Genomic DNA, 15,708 nt, shown 5'->3' on the forward strand with positions numbered 1-15,708 from the left:
GAGACACACATGATCCTACTTAACAGGGTGGATGTTGCAATGTTACCCTAGTGAGAGAGAATAGGGGAATAGGGGACACCGTTTACAAAATACAGGTCTTCCATTTAAGATAGAAGTCTGTTCTCTCAGAGTCTGTTGAATTCTGTTTCCCAGAGGATAATGGAAGCAGGGTCATAGCAACGTAAAGGTAGATGGATTCTTGTCTAACAAGGAAGGCAAAGGGTATTGGAGCTGACAGGAAAGTGGAGTTGAGAGGCCACAATAGGATCAGCCATGTTCTTACTGAACTCCAGACCAAGCTCACAGGGCTGAGTGACCTCCTACTCCTAATTCATTTATTTGTAAAAAAGATAAAATATTTGGGAGCACATGGCCTTCTTTTCTTCAGTTAACATTCAGCTGCTACAAGAAATTTAGAAAGTATCGGAAAGCAGGAAATGTGGTTCATTCCCCCAAGCAAATACCTTTCACAAGAGCACAGAATCATTCAGAAAACATTGTGAAGGGCATGCATTATCAAACAAAGTGCATGAGTACAAAGTTAGCTTTGAAAATTCTGAGGTTTTGTTCTTTGTTGACAAATTGGAAACTGGAATTCCAGCTCTCTTTAAATCTAGATCCAATAGTCCACCAGTCATTCCATCAGATTACTTCTTTTTCTGTAAAACACAGCAGATTATCCAGTGAGATTTGTTTTACAACCTCTCCCTTCCCATCTAGAAAACACCAGCAATAGGTTTCCATGGATATTGTTTATCTGTAAGTACCTTTCTGCAATTTGTTATTATTCATACATGGTCCTTCAGTGGTAACATTGTTACAAAAAGTCCCCAAACTTGTCCTCATCCAACATTCATGAGGCACATTCAGGATATCACTCAGGAGAGAGAATATTGGTCAGTTTTACTAACTTCCTAAACCAGGAGTTCAAACGCTAGTTGTAGACATCCTGATTGTAAGAAAAATAAAACCCATTCAACTCCATTATCCAAGTCCTCATAAACCTTTTAAAATAATATTTTACAAATTCAAATTCACATGCCTTCTTTGATAAATCAAAAATTAATTAGATTGTTGGTGATGTCAGAATGGAGTTTCTGTGGCAATAGGTGGCGCTGTTCTCCATAAAGTGATAGAAATTAAACCATAACTTTGCAGTTTTCATTTCTTGGCATGATCATATTTCCTGAATCGTAAGTTTTCAACATTATAACCTCTTGACACTACCTTATCTGATCACTTCAAGACTTTTAAATTTGAAACATATCCCTTAATATTTTTCTAAGTAGAATAGAATTACTTTCCTAAGTTTCATTTCTGGAATCAATCACTATTCAATTTGGAATCATCCTCATTCTCTGAACTTATTTCTCTTTAAATACAGAACACACCGTAGTCATCAATCTTTGAAACCAAGAACTGGGTCAATGCTTCTATAAATTTCTAAATTGTAGTACTTTAAGTGCCCTTCATCAGTCACTAGTTAATAGAGATAGGGTGCTTCTTAACAAATCAGGAAGCAGGCGAGGGTTATTAGTTAACTGAGGGAGTGAGATCGTCAAATCCTACACAGAAGAAATGAAACCAAGAACACAGATTGCACAAGCATTCACTCCCTCCACTGCCAACGCTCAGTAGCAGGAGTGTGGACTGTCTACAAGATGCACTGCAGAAACTTGCCAAAGATCCTCAGACAGCACCTTCCAAACCCACGATCACTTACATCTAGAAGTTAAAAGTCTCACAACACCAGGTTATAGTCCAACAGGTTTATTTGGAAGTACTAGCTTTCAGCACACTGCTTCTTCATCAGGTAGCTAGTAGGACAGGATCATAAAACACAGAATTTGGCTTCCATCTAGAAGAGGGCAGAGCAGTAGATGTGATCTATGTGGACTTCAGTAAGGCGTTCGACAAGGTTCCCCGTGGGATACTGATTAGCAAGGTTGGATCTCATGGAATACAGGGAGAACTAGCCATTTGGAAACAGAATTGGCTCAAAAGTAGAAGACAGAGGGTGGTGGTGGAGAGTTGTTTTTCAGACTGGAGGCCTGTGACCAGTGGAGTGCCACAAGGCTCGGTGCTGGGCCCTCTACCTTTTGTCATTTACATAAATGATTTGGATACGAGCATAGGAGGTATAGTTAGCAAGTTTGCAGATGACACCAAAATTGGAGGTGTAGTGGATAGCAAAGAGGGTTACCTCAGATTACAACAGGATCTGGACCAGATGAGCCAATGGGCTGAGAAGTGGCAGATGGAGTTTAATTCAGATAAATGCAAGGTGCTGCATTTTGGGAAAGCAAATCTTTGCAGGACTTCTACACTTAATGGTAAGGTCCGAGGGAGTGTTGCTGAACAAAGAGACTTTGGAATGCAGGTTCATAACTCCTTGAAAGTGGAGTCGCAGGTAGATAGGATAGTGAAGAAGGCGTTTGGTATGCTTTCCTTTATTGGTCAGAGTATTGAGTACAGGAGTTGGGAGGTCATGTTGCAGCTGTACAGGACATTGGTTAGGCCACTGTTGGAATATTGCATGCAATTCTGGTCTCCTTCCTATCGGAAAGATGTTGTGAAACTTGAAAGGGTTCAGAAAAGATTTACAAGGATGTTGCCAGGGTTAGAGGATCTGAGCTACAGGGAGAGGCTGAACAGGCTGGGGTGTTTTCCTTGGAGCGTCGGAGACTGAGGGGTGACCTTTTAGAGGTTTACAAAATTATGAGGGCCATGGATAGGATAAATAGGCAAAGTCTTTTCCCTGGGGTTGGAGAGTCCAGAACTAGAGGGCATAGGTTTAGGGTGAGAGGGGAAAGATATAAAAGAGACCTAAGGGACAACCTGTTCACGCAGAGGGTGGTACGTGTATGGAATGAGCTGCCAGAGGATGTGGTGGAGCCTGGTACAATTGTAGCATTTAAGAGGCATTTGGATGGGTATATGATAGGAAGGGTTTGGAGGGATATGGGCCGGGTGCTGGCAGGTGGGACTAGATTGGTTTGGGATATCTGGTCGGCATGGACGAGTTGGACCGAAGGGTCTGTTTCCATGCTGTACATCTCTATGACTCTATGACAAGGGCAGCAAATACCACCTGCAAGTTCACCTCCAAGCCACTCACCACCCTGACTTGGAATTATATCACCATTCCTTCAGTGTCACTGGATTCAAATCCTGCAATTCCCTTCCTAATGACATTGTGGGTCAACCCACAACAGGTGGACTGCAGCAGCTCACCCTCACCTTCTCAAGGGCCAACTAGGGATGAGCAATAAATGCTGGGCCCAGCCAGTGACACCCACATCCTAAAAGTGAATTTAAAAAAGGAATTGTATGATTTTAAATATTTGCATGACAAAACAATAATGCTAAATGCCTGTTCTCATTCTGATATAACTGAACTGTTGCCTCATTTTACCAGTAGATGTCAGCAGAATACTGGGAAAGGTTAGCCAAATCTTAGTGAATGATGAAGCAGGTTCAGATGGCCATACAGCCTATTCCTGCTTCTATTCCCTATATTCTCATGTCAATATAGGTACCTCCACAATGGATTGGTGGTCTGGAAAGGCCCAATTGAATACTGCAATGCTAGGCGACAATGCTGGTACAGAATAGATGGTTGACTGTCCCTATAGCTTTGCAGAGACCGGATAGTGTACCATAATCCAGACTCCCACCTTGCTACCTCTTGCTGTCTCCAAGTAGCTGACAATTGCCCGGTTAGTAGTTGCTACAGACCATGCATTCCATACCTTCCGCAGCATAGAAAACCCATTTCCTCTTGCTGCACTGCATCACGTCTTTCACTGATGACGCTTACTGTTTGAATTGAAATGCATTTGTGTACAAATGTCCTTCTTGATCTGCCATTATCATGAGATCTCTACCTTGAGGCACATGCACTTCAGGTCACCATCTCAGCCAGCCCATTCTGACCAGACTGCTGCCTTGTGAACACAGACCATGGTGTCAGAAGTGAAGCTGATATTGAGTGTGGAAGAACTGTGAAAAAAATTCACTGTTTCTGTCAGTGTGACACTGCAATGTTCAGTGACAGCTGTATCAGCAATCGAAATAATCTTAAGAAAACACAAAGAAATACACCGCACCAGAAACAGCAGGCAAGTGAAAATGGCTGCAGGTTTTCCTCTCCCAGTCTCAGTTAGAATGGAAGGTAGTCTGGAACAAAACTGACTGTTTCTCTACAGAGAGCGGCAAAATTACAGAATAGAAACACAGCTGTTCAACATACCAGAGCAGTTATATGTCATTATTCTTATATTCCGTTCCCTTTGAAATAAAGGCCAACATTCCATTTGCCTTCCCTGCTACCCACTGAAACTTTGAAGTGAGCTTTTTGTGATTCGTGGAAGAGGATTCTCAAAACCTGATGTTCTACAGCTTTCTGCAAGCTTTCTCTGTCCACACAACATTCAGCATCTGCCAAAATGCAGAACTGGAAATTTTCCAACATTATATTCCATCTGCCAAATTTTTGCCCACTCTCTTAACCTGTCTATATCTCTCTGCAGACTCTTTGTGTCATCCTCACCACTTGCCTTCCCACCTATTTCTGTGTCATCCACAAACTTGGTTATGGTACAGTCATCATCCAAGTCATTCATATGTATTGTAAGTAACTGTTTTTCAGCACATATCCCTGTGGTTTTTTACTAGTTACAGATCACCACCCTGAAAATGTCCCCCTAATCTCAACTCTCTGTCTTCTATTAGTTAGCCAATTCTCTATCCCTGCTAATGTACTGCCTCCAATACCATGGGCTCTTGAATTAGAGTGGATTCTGCCTGGATTTCCCTCCTCCTCGTTGGCTGCCTGAACTGCTGTGCTTTTCCGGCACCACTCTAATCCAGAATCTGGTTTCCAGCATCTGAAGTCATTGTTTTTACCATGTTATCTTATTAAGTAGTCTAATGAGTGGAACCTTATCAGATGCCTTCTGAAATCCAGATATATGGCATCAACTGGTTCCTCTTTATCTACCCTATTTGCCCCTTCTCAAAGAATTCTAATAAATGTGTCAGGCCTGATTTCTCCTTCAAGCAGCCATGCTGACTCTCACAGAGCCCCTACCATGTGGAAACAGGCCATTTAACCCAACAACCCTCCAAACAGTATCCTATCCACACCCATTCCCCTACCGTATTACTTTACATTTCCCTTTGACTAATGCATCCAGCCTACACATCCCTGAACACTATGGGCAATTTAGCATGGCCAATCCACCCTAACCTGCACATCTTTGGATTGTGGGAGGAAACCCACGCAGACACAGGGAGAATGACCAAACTCCACACAGACAGTCACCCGAGGCTGGAATCGAAACAGGTCGCTGGCACTGTGAGGCAACGGCACCATCTGCTGAGCCATTGTGGCACCCTGTTTGATTATATTATGTATTTCTAAATGCTCTGTTATTACATCCTTTATAGTAGACTCTAACATTTCCCCAATAACAGATGTTAAACTAACTGACCTTTAGTTATCTGTTTTTTGCCTCCCTCACTTTTTGAATAAAAGTGTTACATTGGTAATTTTCCAAACCTCCGGGACTTTTCCAGAGTCCACAGATTCCTGGAAGATTACTCCTAGTGCATCAACTATCTCTGTACTTTTTCCTTTAATACCCTGGCATTAAGGTCCAGGGGACTTACTGTTCTTTAGCCCCATCATTTTATCTAGCACTTTTTCTCTATGGGGAAAAGCAGGAGATTGGCACAAGGTAATGATGCTGATTTGATGATCTGGTGCAGACACAATAGGCCAGATGGCCTCCTTCTGCACCATAACATTGCAGTGATTCTGAAGCCAACAATAAAAATAGGCGTTACAGGAACAACCCACAGCAGGAAAGGAACATCAACAAAATGAACAGCCAAGAAAAACAACAGGTACGTGTATCATTAAGAGACGTACCCGATTTAAGGACTAGGTGGACAATGCATACACAGAGTAATGAGTTGCTAATGCTTGAGAACAGTCTTGTTTATGTGGAGTAACATGGATAATTAATAAGCACAAAGAGTGGTGTAGGTTTGGAACACTGTCTTCCACATATAGCAGTGGATGCTGGATTTGTTGTTAATTTTTAATCTGAGACAGTTACATTTTTTTGTTAAGCAGAGCAACTCAGGGACATGGGCCAAAGACGTAGACATGGAGTTAGGCCACAGATCATCCATGACCTCATTGAATGGTGGAAAAGGCTCAAGGGCTGAACAGCCTCCTCCTGTTCCTATCTAATTCAAAATGTACATGATCAGTGCATGGAAGGTTTTGTTGTATAAAAAGGGAGATGTATCGAAATGCAACCATATCCAAATTCCCTTCCTGATCTGCCATAGCCATCTGACTTCTACCATATGCAGACACGGTCAATTTGGAGATCCCACCTTGACCAGATGGGTTAACACAATACGCTCATGTCCTGAAACCAAAGCTCCTCTACATGACTGTCCCCATTTCTAATGCACTAATGCTACTTTAACCTTCTCTTCTTAAGCTCAGGAACTCTGGAACGAAGCATGATTGGAATATTACATTTTCGGTGGTTTCCCGCAGCTGTTACATGCTGTTGTTTACCTTCTTTCTTTTACTTTTCTTCACCTTTTTGGAGCTTTTCAGAATATTGCTAAAAGTATCATCATTCATTTGGGCTGTCACTTTGATATTTAAACTCTGCAGCTTTGCTGAAAAGGAAAGAAAAATCCCACATCATTCTCCCAAAAGTAGGACTGTTGTTGCACTGTTATTATTAACTGGAGATGAGGTTTATTCACAATGTCAACCAACAATATTCCTCCTTCCTGTTTTATTGGCCTGGGATCTTATATTGCGAGCTGTTGCCATGTTATCGTGTGAAATTGCAGTAGAACCCCAGTGTGAACTGCTAACATATCCAAACTGTAGACACATCAAACAATCACATTGTAGTCACACATCAACTGTTTTAGCCACAATTCGTACAGAATGAGACTGTTTGGCCCACTGTAAAGATGTTGGCTCTTTGTAGGAGCAATAGCATTTGTTTCATGCCTTTGCTCTTTCATCAAAGCACTGTGAATGCTCCCTTTCAAATTTATATCTTATGAAAGTAAAAATTGCAATTCCTTCCACTATCTTTTCTGGAAGTGTACATCATAAACACTGTGTGGTATATTATTAAATGCTTACTTTATAAGCTAGCATCTAACTTCACTCACAGGTATTTTATGTCAATTATCTTGAATCTATGATCTCTGGTTTTATGATCTTCCTGACAATAGAAGCAGTTCCTTGTTGTCTATTCTATTAAAAATTCTAGTTCTTAAACAGCTCTGTTAAATTGTCCTTTTTTCTATGGCGGAAGCAAGGTTGGGGGTGGGAGCTGCGGAACAAATGGGAGTGGAGAGTTCATGGAGGTTTAAGGGGCACGGGTGAGGGTTGTGAGTGGGTGACAGCTACAGAGTCTAATAGCCTTCCATTCAAATGGCTTAAACTCTGAGAGAAGTAAGGTGCGTCCTCTGGCAGCATCCAATTACATCCAGAAGCAAAAACAGAAATTGCTGGAAAGGTTCAACAGATTTGGTAGCATCTGTGGAGAGAAATCAGAGTTAACATTTCAGGATGAGCAACCTTTCCTCAGAACTGCCTCCAGAGGAAATGGGATTGATACCAACCCTCGCATGACTCACTGGAACATGAACGAGCAGCCTGGGATTGGTTAAAAAGAAACCAGTCTTCTGGACCTGGACGTTTCTCGAATGAAATTTGTCTCTTCCATGAAAATCTAGTTTAAAAAAAATGTAAATAGCCTCACTTCACTCTTCTCCTGTCTTTTTTTTGTTTTCCCTACACAGAGGCTGGAACATAAAAAGTAGCATCATACATTCCTTCGTTGTTGTGCAGCAAGTAACTATAGGTGAAAGTGAGGACTGCAGATACTAGAGCTCAGAGTCGAGAGTGTGATGCTGGAAAAGCACAGCAGATCAGGCAGCATCTGAGGAGCAAGAGAATCGCGAATGATTAATTCCTGGTGAAGGGTTTATGCCCGAAACGTCGATTCTCCTGATCCTCAGATGCTGCCTGACCTGCTGTGCTTTTCCAGCACCACACTCTCGATGACAACCAACATCATGCAATTATCATGTATTAGTTCATGTGTTAGTGTGCTAGTGTGTCTTAGTATGTTAGTGTATGAGGGTGTCTGTTAGTGTGTCATACGTGTTAGTGTGTGTTAGTGTGTTTGTGTGTTAAAGTGTGTTAGTGTGTGTGCTAGTGTGTGTTGGTATGTGTGTGTTAGTGTGTGTATTAGTGTATTAATGTGTGTTTTGTGTTCGAATGTGTTAGTGTGTGTGTTAGTGTGCTAGTGTGTGTGTTCATTAGTGTTAGTGTGTGTTTAAGTATGTTTATGTGTTAGTGTGTGTTAGTCTGTGTGCTAGTGTCTGTGAGTTAGCGTGTTAGTGTGTGTGTTAGTGTGTGTTCGTGTGTATGTGTTAGTGTGTATGTTTTAGTGTGTTAGTGTGTGTGTTTTAGCGTGTTAGTGTCTGCTAGTGTGTGTATTAGTGTGTATGTTTTAGTATGTTAGTGTGAGTGTTTTAGTGTGTTAGTGTGTGTGCTAGTGTCTGTGTGTTAGCGTGTTAGTGTGTGTTCGTGTGTATGTTTTAGTGTATTAGTGTGTATGTTTTAGTGTGTTAGTGTGTTAGTGTGTGCTAGTGTCTGTGTGTTAGTGTGTGTGTTTTAGTGTGTTAGGTGTGTGTGTTTTAGTATATTAGTGTGTGTGTTTTAGTGTGTTAGTGTGTGTGTTAGTGTGTATGTGTTAGTGTATGTTTTAGTGTGTCAGTGTGTGTGTTCTAGTGTGTTAGTGTGTGTGTTTTTCTGTGTTAGTGTGTATGTGTTAGTGTGTATTTTAGGGTGTCAGTGTGTGTGTTTTAGTGTGTTAGCGTGCGTGTTTTAGTGTGTTCGTGTCTGTGTTAGTGTGTTAGTGTGTGTGTTTTTCTGTGTTAGTGTGTATTTTAGGGTGTCAGTGTGTGTGTGTTTTAGTGTGTCAGTGTGCGTGTTTTAGTGTGTTAGTGTGTGTAATGGTGTGTTAGCAAGAGTTAGTACTGCCAGTTCTCCCATGTTAAAGCCACTGATTTCTGATGAAGAGTCACCGGACTCAAAACCTTAACTCTGCTTTCTTCCTGCAGGTGCTGCCAGACCAGCTGAGTTTCTCCAACAATTTCTGTTTCTTGTTTGGTCTCAACAGGTGTAATTTCTCTTTGGGAATAGGAAAGTGTCTCATTGCCTTCAATGTACAATGACACATTCAGATCATGCATTGTCATTCCCACGCTAATGTGGAGCTATGGTGGAAAAACCATTAGAATTCAATATTTGAATTGGAATTAATAGCAATTAATAGAAATTTACAGTAAGTCAAAGACAGTCAGCATTGATTTGTTTAAGATAAGTTAAACCAATCTTTCAGAGTTTTTAATAGTATTACTGTAAGGATAGGACTATCTTCTCTGGACTGTGGTCACTACAGACGTATAAGAATAGCCTTAACTCTCCTCCCACCGAAACCAAAGGCAAGTTTGAGTCAAGCAAGAAATTAAAAACTTAAAAATTTCAAAGAGAGTCCCACTCCACCAGATTGTAACTTTAATTAAAGCAGGATAAGGCACTATAAGGAAATGGATTTGTGAGTAAAACAGTTTATTTTGGCAAGTTTTTAATATTTAACCCATTTGTTTGTGTTTCAGTGTTACAAGAAACCTGGAAGGTGAAAGTTCAGGATCTATTATGCAAGTACATTTACAGCACTGTTCCTGGGTCAAGAGGAACAGACATCTGCCCATCTTCTATCCACCAATGACATAACACACTTACCAAAGCAAAATACTATAGATACTGAAAATGTGAAATTAAAAACAGAAATTGCTGGAGGAACCTTGCAGGTCTGTCAGTGTCTGTGGAGAGAGAAACAGTGAATGTTTCGGGTTCAGTATAGGCTTGGTAAAGAGTCAGACTGGATTTGAAACATTAACACTGTTTCTCTCTTTGCAGACGCTTGACTCCACCTCCATATAATCCATCAATCCCTCTCCCACATACTTTAAAAAAAATTAGTTTATAAGATTTGAGTGCCACTGTTTGGGCCAACATTTATGACCCATCTGTAGTTGAGGGTCAACCACATTATTGTGGGTCTGGAGTCACACATAAGGAAGGCAATGACCTCGTGGTATTATCACTGGATTTTTAATCTAGCGACCTAAGTAACATCCTTGGGGGCTTAATTTCAAATCCTGTTACAGCAGATGGTGGTATCTGAATTCAATTTTAAAAAGAAATCTGGGATTAAGAGTCCATTAAGATGAGCAAGAACCAATTGTCAAGGAAATGCTGTTTGGTTCACTAATGTCCTTTAGGGAAGGAAGCTGCCATCCTTACCTGGTCTGGCCTACATGTGACTCCAGACCCACAGCAATGGGGTTGACTCTTAACTACCCTCTGGACAATAAATGCCGGCCCTAGTCAGCAATGTCCTCATTATGTGAATGAATAACAAAAAACACCACAGTAGGGCAGCAGATTTCTTTTGCTAAAGGATCTGGATGAACTAGATGGGTTAGAACAATTGACTGTGGTTTTATGGCTATTAAGTAATCTTGGTATTCCAGGTTTGTAGTGAATTCAGATTTCACCGAGGTCCCATATTCCCAGAATATTACCCTTGGATACTGAGTTAGCAATGCATTGGTAATACCACGATCCTGCCACTTCCCCTCTCCGAGCACCCCCTACCCTACAATCTCTTGGCTACTCAACTGAAGCCTTGTTCCACAGGCTTTTCTATCCAATAGGCAGCCAGCAACAAATATGTAAAAGATCCCATAGTAAATATCTACACAACATCAGGGAAAACAAACACCATCAGTGACTCCAGCTTTGAACTTGTGCCCCAAAAGTATATTCCTGACTCTCTTTCAAATATTGGAGCCAATGTTCTGGATAGCTAGCCCCTTTGCTCTAAGTTGCTGATAAACTAACAGAGTCATAGAGTCACACAGCACAGAAAAAGACCCGTCAGTCTAACTTGTCCATGCTGACCAAATTTCCCAAACTAAACTAGTCCCACTTGCTTGCGCTTGACCCATATCTCTTTAAACCTTTCCTATTCATGTGCCTGACACATTGAAAAGGAAAAAAAGTTGACAGTACCTTCTTTCCTCTCCCTTAAGGCTTTGAGTATCTCCTTTCCACACAGCTCACCCAGGCAATTATTATCCAGATCCAGTTCCATCAAATGATCTGAAAATTTAATCAGCCTGTAAGGAAAATTCCATTCAGATGAGCCCAGAGATAAAAGAAAAGGTGATAAAAGGGATAGTTCAATTCTAAATACCACTAGAAAGAAAAAACAGAGGAACACTGGTCCATAATTTGCTGTAACATCCTCTGTTAGCCTTGACTATTTAATCTCAACAATGCCTCGTATTGAAATGGACCTTAAAGTGCTCCAAGACATCACATCACTTCAGACCAGTTAGTAATTTCTGCTTCAAGTGTGGCTTCTATCTATTGAGTCACTATGGTGACTTCACACTGTTTAAAATATCAAAGTGGTGAACCAGAGTGGTAAATGTTGAATTTGTGAAGTTAATAGCAGAGCCACACATTTTGTACATGGAACTTTGTTTGCCTGCATAGCTGTTGTCATGTGAAAGTAGCACAATAATTATCAGACCATGAGAAAGAGGAACAGACAGAGTAAGGATGGTAGATTTCTTTCCTGAAAAGTGATTGGTGAACCAAATTCTTTTTTTCCCACTATTGACAGTAGTTGCCACTGGGCTAACTTTTTTACACCTTTATTTTAAAATTGAATTCAAAACTCACCATCTGCATTGGTGAGTTCCAAACCCTGTGGGAGTCTCCAGAACATTAACCTGGAGCTCTGCATTGCTCGGAGAAAGTGAGGACTGCAGATGCTGGTGAGTCAGAGTTGAGAGTGTGGCGCTGGAAAAGCCCAGCAGGTCAGGCAGCATCCAAGGAGTAGGAACCTGATGAAGGGCCCAACCTGAAACGTCGACTCTCCTGCTCCTTGATGCTGCCTGACCTGCTGTGCTTTTCCATCAACACACTTTTCAGCTCTGCATTGCTCGTCAAGTGACATTGCCAGCATGTCACTGCCTCCCCAAAGCAGGTTAAATATTTCCAAGGATACAATGAACACAGCCAGTCAGATTACAGAAAGTACTGTTATGACAGAGGCTGGAAGGGTGCAGTGTCACTATAGTGCACTACTCCATGGGTTATATCATAAAATAAAAATACCTTTTCCTGTCACCAAGATGCCCAATACCTATCTCATTTCCACCGCCCCTCCCCCAAGTCCCTCCTCCCTACCTTTATCTTAGCCTGCTGGACACACTTTCCTCATTCCTGAAGAAAGGCTTATGCCCAAAACGTTGATTCTCCTGCTCCTTGGATGCTGCCTGACCTGCTGCGCTTTTCCAGCAACACATTTTCAGCTCTGATCTCCAGCATCTGCAGTCCTCACTTTTTCCTGCCCAATTAAATACCTTGTTTGGATCCAATTTTAAACACAATCTATCAACCAGGTTTCTTAGTAAATGCAACTACTGCTTTATTATCAAAACAAAACTTATTCACTAATCTGTGGTTAAGGTACATAGTCAGTAATATAGAAGCATAAATGTTTATCCTTTGAAATATTCTCAAAATGCACAGATGAACACACAGATACATGTTTGTTCGGAGAAATTAATAGAAAATGAAATTCTCTCTGATGACTTTTAAAAAAGGGAAAAAAATTATACTTTGTTGTCATTGGAAGCATTCTTGAAAGCCAAAAATATAATTGTAGAATGTTCTGGTCTGTTGTTCTGAAGTTCAAGTTGTGTTGATGGGTCACTAATCCTATAGGGTCAGGTCACTAATCCTATAGGGTCACCTCTGAAATCCTGATAGACACAGATCACTAAGGAAATACAATATTGAGAATTCCTTCAATCATTCATTCAGAAAATCAAATAGGTTTCACTCTGCACTCAACAAGAGGGCTCTTTCAGAAATGGGAGAATTCACCAGACAGGCCTTCCCAGCAGGCTTCTTGTTACTGAGTCCAAATTTTCCAGATGAGTCAGGGTTCAAAACAGTGCCAGTGGGGATCTACAGCAAAGCATGCACTTATCTGAAATGAAACAGCTGATTATCGACTTCAGGAAGCAAGGAGGAGGCCACTGTCCTATCTATATCAATGGTGCTGAGGGCAAGACTAGCAAGTTCCGAGGAGTGACCATCGCCAACAATCTGTCCTGGACCATCCATGTTGATGCAACGTTCAAGAAGGCACAACAATGCCTCCTCTCCCTCAGGAGGCTAAGGGAATTCAGCATGTCCACAAGGATCCTCACCAGCTTTTATAGATGCACCATAGAAAACATCCTATCCAGATGCATTACGGCTTGGTACAGCAAATCCTCTGCCCAGGACCGTAAGAAACTACAGAGACTTGTGAACACACCCTAACCATTACACAAGCCAACCTTCCATCCATTGAGTCCATCGACACCTATCTCTGCCTTGGAATGCAGCCAACATCATCAAAGACCCCTCCCACCTCAGTTATAATCGCCTCCAACCTCTTCCATTAGACAGAAGATACAGAAGCTTAAACACATATACCAATAGATTCAAGAATAGCTCCTTCCCCGCTATTATCAGACTTCTGAATGGACCTCTCAAATCTCAAATTTAATGTTGATCTTGCTTTTTGTGTGCCTTTTTTGCAGCAGTAACATTGTATTCCTCGCTCTGTTCATTCACCCTATGATCTTTGTATGGTACAATCTGCCTGAACTGCTCGCAAAACAAAACTTTTCACTGTACTTAGATATATGTGGCAAGAATAAATCAAATCAAATCAAATATTCAAAACCACATGAATTCCAGGAAGTCTTGTTAAAAAAAGGCTTCTAGCTGTCTAGTGATTGTAACATGAGTAGAATATGAGTTCCCTGATTGGGGTTAATCTTGTCCAATTGGGGAGCCCTGGCTGACAGATAGAGACAGGAGTGTCAGAGGTTCTGTTCACTCTGAGAGCTAGCTCTGAGGGAGCTGGATCAGTGTCAAGGACTCTCTGTGTGAGAATAAAGGGTGACTTGGTGATGGGATACCGGCCTTTGTGGAGTTATTTCAAACTATAGTGAACTTTCAATGATCCCTTTCAAAGAAATCACTCCAATTACCTCCTATAAACCTGGAATATATCGATTCTTTCACACCCTTCAAAACCTAAGTCTTCCAAAATATATTGAATCTGAAGGATATTTGTAATGATACTTACTGAGACAATATTTCGGTAAACATTATTGGACCCATGGTGCTGCTGCTTCCCCTTCCATCAATGCCATTGTCTGCCAGATGTAATCTGGATAACCAGGGAGCAATCTCTGGGAATTCCTGTTTATGTTTCCCTTAAAGATTGAGAAGAAATGATTTGAAGGTCTGATCATTATTCACACATCTCTATTACAATAATTCACACTCTCAAATACTCTCAATATTCTCAACTGTGGCTTTGTGGGAAAAAATAAAGCCACCTGACCATCTGCCATTCCAAGCTTTTAGTTTCCGGCCAGGAGCCACCAGAATTCCTGCCCCACCATAACATACGATAAACAGTCTAGTGGGCCAGGGACATTGGCCATTGCTCACAGCTCACACAACTAATGCAAACCAAACTTAGTGATCACTCAGACCTTATACCAACAATCTGCTAGATGTGCAGTGAGTTTTGAGAAGATTTGTAGCTTAGGTTGAGGTTCTAGATGTAGATTTGCTTGCTGAACTGGAAGGTTCATTTTCAGATCTTTTGTCACCACACGAGGTAACATCTTCAGTGAGCCTCCAGACAAAGCGCTGTTGATGATTCCTTCTTTCTATTGATATATTTGGGTTTCTTTGGGTTGGTGATGTCATTTCCGGTGGTGATGTCATTTCTAATGGTGACGCCATTTCCTGTTCTTTTTCTCAAGGGGTGGTAGATGTGCAGGTTAGGGTGGACTTGTTGGGCCGAAGGGTCTGTTTCCACACTGTAAATAATCTGTGGGCGGCACGGTGGCACTGTGGTTAGCACTGCTGCCTCACAGCTCCAGAGACCCTGGTTCAATTCCCGCATCAGGCGACTGACTGTGTGGAGTTTGCACAATCTCCTCGTGTCTGCGTGGGTTTCCTCCGGGTGCTCTAGTTACTTCCCACAGTCCAAAAAAAAATTGTGCAGGTCAGGTGAATTGGCCATGCTAAATTGCCCGTAATGTTAGGTGAAGGGGTAAATGTAGGGGAATGGGTCTGGGTGGGTTGTGCTTCGGCGGGTCGGTGTGGACTTGTTGGGCTGAAGGGCCTGTTTCCACACTGTAAGTAATCTAATCTAAGTTGCCCGTCATGTTCAGGGATTTGTAGGTTAGGTGCATCAGTAAGGGGTAAATGTAGAGTAATAGTTTAGGGAATGGGGTTGGTAGGGATAGTCTTCAGAGGGTTGGTGTGGACTTTTTCGGCAGAAGGGCCTGCTTCCGCACTGTAGGGATTCTGTGATTCTGTGATTCTTACCAAGTCGAATTAAACACAGGGAGAATGGATTATGATACATTGACTGAAAACACCAAATACCTGGAATGGAAAAAATTAATTTCACAACT

The 15,708-nt window shown here is 41.6% G+C and overlaps 1 protein-coding gene across 1 annotated transcript; it reads right to left on the reverse strand.

Annotated features, from left to right (window-relative positions):
- Positions 1-620: 620 nt before the first annotated feature.
- LOC140478458 (uncharacterized) lies at positions 621-14,415 on the reverse strand. Its single transcript, XM_072571715.1, has 4 exons — positions 14,358-14,415; positions 11,207-11,313; positions 6,602-6,708; positions 621-659 (listed from the first exon to the last, which is right to left on the reverse strand). The coding sequence occupies exons 1-4, from the start codon at positions 14,390-14,392 to the stop codon at positions 648-650; spliced, it is 261 nt and encodes an 86-aa protein (XP_072427816.1). The 5' UTR covers positions 14,393-14,415; the 3' UTR covers positions 621-647.
- Between the last annotated feature and the right edge of the window lie 1,293 nt (positions 14,416-15,708).

This window comes from Chiloscyllium punctatum, chromosome 6 (assembly GCF_047496795.1).
Source record: "Chiloscyllium punctatum isolate Juve2018m chromosome 6, sChiPun1.3, whole genome shotgun sequence".
Taxonomy (NCBI): Eukaryota; Metazoa; Chordata; class Chondrichthyes; order Orectolobiformes; family Hemiscylliidae; genus Chiloscyllium; species Chiloscyllium punctatum.

What these genes read in the sequence shown, in the direction of transcription:
- LOC140478458 (XM_072571715.1), bottom strand. Translation starts at nt 14,392, where the DNA reads ATGGGTCCAATAATGTTTACCGAAATATTGTCTCA. An exon ending in TTTACCGAAATATTGTCTCA is followed by an intron (nt 11,314 to 14,357) that starts GTAAGTATCATT and finishes TTTTCCTTACAG; the next exon opens with GCTGATTAAATTTTCAGATC. An exon ending in CTTAAGGGAGAGGAAAGAAG is followed by an intron (nt 6,709 to 11,206) that starts GTACTGTCAACT and finishes TTTCCTTTTCAG; the next exon opens with CAAAGCTGCAGAGTTTAAAT.